Here is a 10516-nt window from a genome sequence, read left to right as displayed (position 1 = left end):
AATGCCCTGAAGTTGAGTTGAGCAAAGGGAAATGCAAAGTCGTGCAGGTAGCGAACGCTCCTGGCTCTCAGCTGGGTCAGCCCCATGCACGGCACTCTCTACATTACGCACATCACTCGACAAACACACGGGACAGGGATTTCAGACATTAACAACCCGTTAAGTCAGCTTTGCATCTCCACTCTGATTGTACGTACTGTGGAAATACCAACCCACAATTTAAGCAAGCAGCATAATGTTGCCTTTAAATGAAAAAGGAACAGAAAAACATGTTTCTCTGCTTGTATTTAATTTCTCTGCCATCACCTATTCCGTTTTATCTTCTTGCTTTTAAAAATAGTGCTGCAAGTAAAAAGCATTAACTGTAAATTTAACTGTAGTCCCCTCCTCTAAAAAAGACCCCCAGTAATAGCAAAAGAAAACACAAGACTTTTAGACAAACAGGTTTATAAGGTTTATTTTCCATTGCACATACATGGATTATATACAAGTTAGTAACATAAGTTACTTCTTAATTTTCTAAAAGATTGTTACAGCAAACACTTGCCATTTTAAAACATCAAGTCAGAAATCAATCTAAAAAGGTAAATATGACAATATTTTAAAAACAAAACAAATTGCACTTTGTTAGGGAGAGTCAAATACAGGTTTGTCTATAGGCTGTAACAAACTATATAGCAGGTAATATTACAGTTAGAAGTAGCTCTTGCAGTCCATTTGTACATTAATAATTCTTTTCAATTTTACTTAATTAAAAACTGGTGGATATTTCAAAGACTTTCTCTTCTTCCTAGTATTCAAGATTCATCACATGAAATGCACTAGCAACTAAGACTTTATACAATTGCTATTCAAATATAAGAAGAACAGCACACCTGAAAATAAGGAAAAAATTAAACGATATTGATTTTACATGTATCATGAGATGAAAAGTATGGAAGGTGTTCAGCAATAAAGCCCTGTCCACTACTTACATAAAAGAAAATTTTTTAAAATAATCACTGCACACAATACAAAGGGTGGGGTCATACTGTAGCTTTTCAGTCTCCCGTAACAGCAATATTCCTCATTACTGTTCACAGATGAGTGTTTCCATAGCAAACCTGTTCTCAAAGTGTCGAATCTTTCGGCAGTTGACGGCTTCACGCTTCTGAATTCCTGTTTGTATTGGTAAAGAACAATGGACGGTAAACAGAAGAGGGGATGAGGTACACCAGAGGCACAAGAGTTTTACATTTGCTATAATAAGATGTCACCAGAAACCAGAACTACCCCTCTTCGGCCCCCCTCTCAGAGGAAACACAGGTAGACACATATTCATACGTAAAAAAATCAATAAGCAGGCAATGATCCTGAAGGTGTGCTGAGCCAAACTGCAATACTGGTTTAGTTAAAACCAACCTGCCAACCTTCCCCTCACTGGCTAGTTTTAACCCAGATCAGTTCCCAATCTCCCTCTGTGTGTCTGTAAAAACGCTTGTGGGGACATGAGAGAGGGAACAGCAAAGGAATAAACCGCTATAGGCAAAAGAGAGTGGACTAGTAGTATTTAAATAACAACATCTTGGAATTGGTGAAAGAGAATTTAACCAAATTTTAGCCAAACTAATGTTCATTGCCAACCTATGCTCATCATTTATTACCAGAGGATCAACATACTGGATTTTGAATTGGATTTTGCTATTAAGACCTTTTCATTTTCAAACATTGTTCTAAATGATTTTTATAAAATTTATTTCTTTTCCTTGTTTTCCCAAGAAGTCAGGTCCAACAATATGACTAAAGCAATTAAATTGCTTGAGTGTGCACTTGCATATCACAGAGTTGGGCGGGGGGGGTGGGGAGGGAAGCAAGCACAAGCCTGAGTAAAATCTGAGTGAACATTTTAAGGCAGTATTTAATACCTTGTCAAGACTCTCCCAAATAATGTTTTTCAAACATTTTCCATGAAGGAGTACCAAGCACTACCAAACTCTTACTCACATTTCACTGATGCAAATAGGAAGACAGACTAATTTATAGATGGCTTCAATGACAAGAAGAATCTGCAATTCTGTACTTGGGCTACAATGCTATGGCTTCTTACATAGTAAAGGTTTTTTTTTAGTTTGGGGGTGGGTCAAGAAAGAAGATTAAAGAAAAGCATCAACGAAAGCCTGAACCCCAGAAAACATACCCATGCATACACACATTTTAGCAGCTCCTGGCTCACCGGGGCCTTGAGCACTTTTGCACAATAAAATTACTTATTTCCATACCTACACAGAAAATATCAGACGTACTTAAGCCCACAGAGCCAGTTACTGCAATAAGCAACCCTTGCTTTAGTAAGTCACTCTTTTCAACACAATCGAGCCTATTTATTGAACTCAAGCAGCACTGAACTTTCTGCCAACACAAAAGATCGCAGGAAGAACATTTACCTTTCATGGCTTCTTTACGCTGTAGTTTATAGGTTTCCTTGCCACGGCAGAGGCGATAAATAAAGAATCCCAGCTGATCCACGTTTTCAATGCGATCAGTAACAATCATCTGTTCATGAATCAAATAGGACTGAGGCAAGTATGTTCCAGCCTGTTGAACAAAAATACAACATCTCTGTCAAAAGCCATCTCTTCATGGTCTAAGTACACCAGAAACACTGCAATGTGTTTCTTTAACATGGCTGTGACATATCTATCTTCTTTGAACTCTTTCAAAATATGTGTTACCCACAGAATTTTATTCTAAATGTGCAAACATGACTGCACTGCACTACAGAAATACATAACGATTACATTCAAAAAGGTCACAAAACTTCCACTGATGCATACATCCACCGCCCTCCTGCTACAGTAATGTCAGTCTTCAGCAGAGAAGAAATGTTTCCTTCCAGAAGCACCCACTGTCACGGATTAGTCCTGCATGCATCATCCAATGTTTTTGTTTAATTAGCAGCCCAACAGACCTCAGTGGGAACTAGTCCCAAATATGAGTTGGCAGAAGCGTACTCTACACGGAGATACTCTTGCCGATGACGCACACCAGCTGCAATATACTCCAGCTGCAGTCCACAGGGTTTGGGAAGCCTTGAACATATTCGCAGCATGGGTCACAACTCTCAAACCAAATGCAAGATGAGACCAACTAGCCTCCTAAGTTATTACAGCGACGCCACAATTGTTTATACAGAAAGGTATTAGAAAGCCATGGTGGTCTATCAAGTGTTTTAAGGCAATACACTGGAAAAGGGAAGAGCCATAACAACACACAAAGGCTTCCAAAGCCTTTTCTAGTCCCTTCAGTGTTATTTTACCATAGAAGAAATGATGGAGGAATCCAGCTCCGTGCACACCTCACTGGACACAGCTGAAGATGCACATGTTGCAGGAGCAATTACCCAGCACTGCGATCCAGCATAGCTGCAAACGTCATCTTTGACATGTCCTGTGCATCGCATACGGTTAAAAATGGCCACTTGGCTCAACAACGTGAACGAGGTGGATGAACAAATAAATATACCTGGGTTTCAAACTTGTTTCCCGAGGAAAGGAGGCTTTTAACTGTCTGTGTATGCAGGCAAACTGTATCAGTATATAGAAATGTGGTTCTCTAAGCTAAAATTACGGCTTGTTTTTTTTAAAAACAAAACAGCCTAGAGCACCTCCGTTTTCATAAAATGCCCTCTGCCTGTATTCAGAGCTCAATTTCATACATTTTTTGACTTGTGCAACCAGCGTGACTGCAGGACAGTGAACAGAAATTTAGTCACTTTGTGCATCTGCAGAATGGTTTCCCAAATTTCAGTTACAAAACATTTAGCCTGATTTTCTGAGACATCAAATGCCCACAGCTTTTTGTTAATACAATGAGAATTAAACAGATGTCTCATAAAATTAGGGCACTCACTGTTGGGCACAATGATCAAAACAGTTTGCTTTTGCACAGATTTTCAATTAAATGTGTGATGCCTGGTTATCCTCTTACTTCTAAACCACGCATATTTGATTTAGTACTAATGACAAACTAGGAAATTAACAGATTTTAATAGTGGAATTTGTGCAAACTAAAAATGGAAACAAAACAGCATACACAAAGTAAAAAAAAATGGGGTTACCGAGTCTTATGGACACTACCTCATCCTTATGTACAGGAAACAAATGTGTGGTTAAATAGCCAGCCTCAAAATACGCAGCCAAAAAGCAGCAGAGGATTTACTTGTGAAGTTATTTTTCACATGAAATTTATTTATATACATGAACCACTCAGAAATGGCTAAAATGGTTCCTGGAGTCCTAATTCCAAAGACTTGTTTGAAAGATGCAAACTAAAGATGATATTAACAATTCTAAAGTTACAAAAGCCCAGTAAAATAAAATTTGAAATACTCTCCCCAAACCTTAGACACACATTAGCTTATCAGCTCTCTTCCCCACCTGGAATGTTTTGCTGTTCTGCAGAGAAACCAGAAGGCTGAAAAACAATATAACTACTATTTAAATCTGCATTAAAAGCATACGTATGTTAGAGTTTAAAAAAAAAAAAAATACAACGATGATTAGATCTAATCCATTAGATTATCTGCTTTGGCCTCCTCATTTTCACAGGCCATTACGTTTCACCCAGTTACTAGGACTAACAGAACAGTGTGTCCCCACAGCGGCAACAAGCCAGCCGGCACCAGCACCACAAGCCCGGCAGTAGCGTTCAATTATCAAACCCTGCTGGGAAGTGATGAGGAGCTCTCACAATGTTATACTGAAAACTCATGTTCGGTTGTTCAGCGATTGTGGTGTCTCAGTCTTTTCCATGGTCCTTGTTTTTTAACAATGAATCTTGTTCTGAAGGTCTGGTGCTCACAGAACCAGGAACCTGGCTATACTAAAAAAACCCTGTTGCTTACATGGGCTTTGCTAATCATACAATCCAAATCCTGATCACTCCTACAAAACCTCCCTGGAAACAGGAAGATCCATCTTAAGGCTGCTGGAAGCCTCATGAATTCACATGCAGCACTAGTCCATCACACCTAGTGCCACATCTAATTTCCCTGAACATGCACAGGGGATCCAACAGACCTCATGTACATCACCCTCAAGCCACTGGATCGGTTCAAAGTAGGAGCCAGCCCTCGGGACCTATGCTTTAGACAATACCCCTGTTAAAAGGATTTCCCAGCATATCCACTTCAAGCTTCTCAGCTAACCAGTTAGTCCAGTGTATACACGCTTTACGGAAACTTTAGTCACAATGGACTATAAATTAAAAAAAACACGTGAACTACTATCAAGGAGTCTAGGTACACCACACTTAAACAGTTTTGTCAGTCAAATTTGTAGCATCAAAGAATAAAATCAGGTTTGTTTGCCTTTCTCTGAATTAATAATTCCTTCATGATTGTTGTTTATTAACTAAGAAGGTTATAGACTTTTTTCTTTCTTTGCAAAGATCTCCAGCAACCAGTTAACTTTCTAACACATGCGCCTTGAGTCAATGTCAGAGTTCAGGATGGGGTGGGCAAGGAAGAAAAAAAATTCTCCTTTTTCCCCTGTCTTAAGAACAAATTACTTACGATTTAACCGTACCTTGATGTTGATGAGCAGTTCCAGGAAATTTTTTGGTGGCATAACAACTGAAGTGTTCAGAGGAATCACATAGCACTTATCCAGGCTAAGGTCAAGATAGGCAGTGAGTCTCTGTTGAGGAAATTTTATTTTAAGTAAAATAACACGAACATCAGAAAACTCACATACAGACTTTGCTAAACTGCAACTGCCTCGTGTTGTTCTATAAATTATTGTTTTGTTCACTATAAAGTCTGTCCAACAAACTCCAATTTGAGGATAGGTAAATGCAGAAATAAAAGGCAGTCTTGATGAGAATTTAAATCTATGACAGGGATTTGTGCAAGGCAGCAGGCAATAAGTAGCTCAAACACACTACAGTAATGAAATTACAAAGGTGTAACTGAGCTGTTACGGAATTGAGTACAGTATTCATTTATTCTTACTGCCTGCATTTTGAAACAACAGGGGAACAGCCTTGCTCTAATCTTGCTTTTATATTTTGTTATAGTGTAATGGGGAAATGCTGCTGGTAAGAACAAAATATAGAAGGAAAATAACTGTTACAGATAATGCAACAAAAATTCTTTTGTTTTCAAATATACTACTGACTTGAAGTGTTAACGATTATTCATAGCTGAATTATTATCTTTATAGTACCTGAACTGCAATATTTGCCATTATTTGACAAAAACAGAGATATAAAAACCCAGGGAATTATCCTGATGAATCCTATGGCTCTGTTCACTGAGCTGCGTTGTATTACATTTGTTCTTGCTAAAGAAGACATTATCCCAAGCTGCTGAAAGCTCTAAGGCTGCAGACATATATAAAATACTGAGCACCAAGAGCCCAACAGTCAAAATAGTACCAAGACAGCAATCACCAGTGCAACTAATCTCATTACACAGAAGTGCGTGCTCTGCCTATGGCAAATGATCCTTGCACTGACCTTTAGAGCAAAGCCTTTCCACTAAATCAAAAACTAAATTTCTAATATTATGTTGTTCCCACTCACTTCTTAGATACTGCCTTCTTCCCCCCCCGGTTTTCCCTCTTTACCGTCTTTCCTCTAACTCTTAACAGAAGCTCCCTAAATATATTCAGGAATATTTTTAAATGAGATAGCTCAAGCAAGCAATGTTTTCCTCCAAATCTGGTTATGAATATTTGATAGATAGCACTCATTTTGCCCGGAAAACTTTAAACTCTGAAGTTTGCATAAAGAAAAAGAACGCTTCCCCATTCTTTTTCAGCCTTGCTTAAAAAAGCTGTTCAGCGAAGTCTTCAAATGTTCACAGAAATTTAGCTTCCTGAAAACCAGCTGTAGAACATTTCATCACTATCAGACTGATACAGAAAAGAAGGGCTACTAATTGTTTTACAGCTGTCGTTAGTACCAAGAGCTGTAAGGCCTGTCAACTGCCTTAGCAAAAATTTATTACCATGATTCCTATCAAAGTTGTTTCTACAAAGAAAGAAGCAACAGCTAAAAGGGCTTTGATACCCTAGTTCACTGCCTTTAGGAATCACAGTAGCCTGTGGTGCACAAGGAAAATTCAGCTTCTGCTAGGCTGCCTATGGCATCTGGAAAATGAGCTCTCTTGCATGGTCAGTCAGCTGGTCACTTCCTTCCCTTCCTGCTGCTGCTTTGCAGCTTTTTAGCCACGCTAGGAGAGCACCTCTGGGGGTGCCTGAACATACCTCATGACGTCAGATGCAATCAGCCTCTGCAAGTTGAGGTCAAACAGCCCTTTCCAAACTTCCCTTGGCACCACAGCAGTTGGTCAAATTCTGGCTCGGTGGACTTAGCACAACAAGAACTATATTCTCTTTACTTCCTCATGCTAAGGAAAGGAAATAGCTCTAAGATTTTCTCTTTCTAAAAAGAAAACTGTATTTGCAAATGATGGTTTACATACTACCTCATGATGATTGTATAACGCTGTACTTTGTATGCTCAGTTAATAATTGCTTGCAGCCTGCTGCTCATCAAAATGTCTCTGCTGCCTCCTCCACCCTCCGCTTTCCCTCACCACAATAATTAAGGAGTACACTTATCAGGATGACTGAGGGGGAACATTTTCCAAGTTTTAAATGCTTTCAGCTTCTTCAGAAATATTTCTTACCCGGTGGAAGTCATGGACGATATCAGCAGGATCACTGTCAGCAAACTCAGGGACTGGCACGCTGATAAACTCAACATCCTCCTCCTCCAGGATCTGAATATTTTGCTCAATCGTGTGGTAGCGAGCACTCTGAGCCTCTGCCCCAGGCTCAGGTAAACTTAAACCATCTTCAATGTACTTTATTCCACAGAAATACACACCTCCCTGCTAAAAACAGTAAACAACCCAGCAACAAAAATATCAGTAGCCTAGAATTTTAAAACTAATATTCTGAAAGTACTGCAGGAAGAAAAACTTGTCAGACTACATGAAATGTTTTCCCTTTAATCTGACTTGTTTTCCCTTTAATTTGACTAATACATCAAACTAGGAGCCAGTTGCTATCTACAACAGGACCACAGGTAAAACCTTGATTGTGCTGAACCCAGAGGGAGTCCTTCCCTTGAACTGACGGAAAATGGAATCCCAAAAGCAAGTTCTTAAAATCTAGTCTTCTATTTGGCATCCGTTTTCTGTGACACATTGTATCTTTACAGAGACAATGAAGCTCCTAAGTCTATATGCATGCATATTATTATGAAAATATAATTTAACTGTAGTCAGTAGTTACAATTTGAAACATTGAAACTGGTCATCCAAACCACCTTTAAAAAGCAAGTCTAACTCTGAATTTGGTCCTGCTTGCAGCAGGGGCTTGGACCAGATGACTCCAAAAGTTTCCTTCTAATCTCAGTTATTCCGTGAAGTTGCTTAGTTTTGCAATGCTTCAGAAGTTTACAAAGTCAGTTCCTAAAATAAATTTTTTTGAACAGTTTTAAAAGACAAAAAGGTAATAAAAAGAAATTAAAACAAGTAATTTGTGGCCTTCTGTCACAGTACACATGGCAGGTTACCTAAGTGAAATGTAAAATAAGGTCCTGAGTCAGTGGAAGTCATATACCAAGTTTACAGGCCAGATAGTTTTAGAAACATACAACTTATGTATATGCATATGCCATGACTTTAAAGTTTTACATTGAAAACATGTCTTCAGTGCAATGTTAGTCAATTCCTGAGTCTCTCCTTCAACCCAGATCTGAGCCATAAACAAGTACCACAGGCTTGAATTAAATGGCACTTTTAATTTCAGCTAGCTGGCACCTGAAAGGTGGAGCACCATGGTGATAAGCACGGATAAAACATGCATTAGTAATACAGCAGGCTTTCAGCTACTCTCAGCTTGTTAATTCACTAAAATACACCACGCTGTTTAAGCATCATTTGCAACACTACTGCTCCCTTATAAATTAGGTTAACGTCATAGCCAAAGAGACTATAAACTGCAAGTTCAGCTAAAATTTCTCATGTTTAATCACTTTGCCTTCCACATTAGCAGCTACTAAAATGGGGAAAAAAGCAAGAATCCTGGTAGCAGGGACCAGAACACAGAATTGCTACCTTATAATTATGTACACTAACCAGTGGGCTAGAAGGATTCATGTTTTACTTACACTCTCCCTTTCTGACCCTGTGAATCTTGCAACCCTAGCAGTTTCTGAAGGAGGGAGGGTGTCCTCGCACCACTCAGGCAACAGCCCAGCACATCCAGTGCTGCCCAGTGACAATTCCCCCCCAAGGAAGACAATATTTAACTCAAGATCTCTCATGTCTCAGGTAAATGCTCTGCTTCCCTGGCACCACTGCCTCCACAGGGCTCCTCTTGCAGCAGTGCCATTTGTGAAAGACTGAAAATACATTTTGTCAGAGGTCTAATCTTGTCAGCATGGATTAGACTTGACAGAGCATGTTTAACCATGTTGACTGTGCTTCTCCCAAGTCTGCTGCAGGGCCTGTATTTCTTATCCCTGTGGAGACTAGGAAAGAGGAAAGTCACCACGCTGCTTTGGCAAGCAGTCCCCTTCCCATGCATTCGCAGTACCGCACACGTCTTGGAAATCGGGGGTCAAACAAGGAGGTTTTCAAGGAGTTAATCTACCTCCAGTATTCGGCACCACGAAACAGGAGACAGCAGGTGAAAAGCTGGGACACCATTGGTGTTCCTAAACCCAAGTCCTATTTAGGTATAATCCTTTCTCTGCAAAGTAAGGTTTTCAAAAGTGCTGCTCCCTTTTATTTGCCGGCTTTGCTCCTGCCCTCCTCTGCTGATAGGTAACTTCAGAGCAGGCTATACACTTTGCCTTTAGAAAAGCTGAAGTTTTGGAAAGAAAAAAAAAGTAGAAAGGCTATTTGGCTAATTCTGTTGCTCCTCTTCCCTCTTTTAAATGTAAGGTGTAACAGAGAAAAACATTTTGTTATGAGAGGGTTGTGTATTTGACTTACCTGGAATGCAAAATACTTGTACAGATAGGCACCACCGAGGATCACACCAGCCAGCAAAAAGGCCAAGCCGAAGCACATGCACCAGCACCAGGCCCTCCTCTGCCCCACAGGCACAGCATCCTCAGGGTCCTGCAACGCATCAGTGCGAGAGACCTTCAGCACACTGCTCCCAAGCCACGTATGACAGCAGATACTTCAGGTCCAGCAAATACAAACATTGCATCCGTCAGAAAAGGCTATATGCACTTTATCACAATTGTTTGGGAACGTATTTTATTTGGTAAAGATCTATTTAAGTTGAGGTTTAGGAAAACTTGTACTAACAGTCACTTTTAATGCCATTGTCATTGACTAGATCAGCAGACTTAAGTCTTAGGGAAGAGAAGAAGATAACAAAATCTCCTGAGATACCCAATAACACACAGTGAGCTGCTTTACAAATTGCAGACAGAAAAATATCCATTCTCAGGCAACCTCCATGCAACAACAGCAGCGTAAGAAAGTCAGCTCGGAAAGGTCAGATTC

General features: G+C 39.7%; 1 protein-coding gene across 1 annotated transcript; it reads right to left on the bottom strand.

Annotated features, from left to right (window-relative positions):
* Positions 1-430: 430 nt before the first annotated feature.
* ITM2B (integral membrane protein 2B) lies at positions 431-10184 on the bottom strand (the record flags this gene model as incomplete). The annotated part of the gene is made up of 5 exons (XM_009702178.1): positions 431-1158; positions 2424-2574; positions 5565-5675; positions 7673-7879; positions 9992-10184. Coding segments are annotated over 5 exons (751 nt in total), but the record flags the coding sequence as incomplete, so codon positions are not given.
* Positions 10185-10516: the final 332 nt, after the last annotated feature.

The sequence above is a fragment of the Cariama cristata genome, unplaced genomic scaffold (genome assembly GCF_000690535.1).
Source record: "Cariama cristata isolate BGI_N322 unplaced genomic scaffold, ASM69053v1 scaffold28346, whole genome shotgun sequence".
Lineage (NCBI taxonomy): Eukaryota > Metazoa > Chordata > Aves > Cariamiformes > Cariamidae > Cariama > Cariama cristata.
The sequence above is the reverse complement of the archived record's forward strand: the minus strand, read 5'-3'. Positions and strand labels throughout refer to the sequence as shown.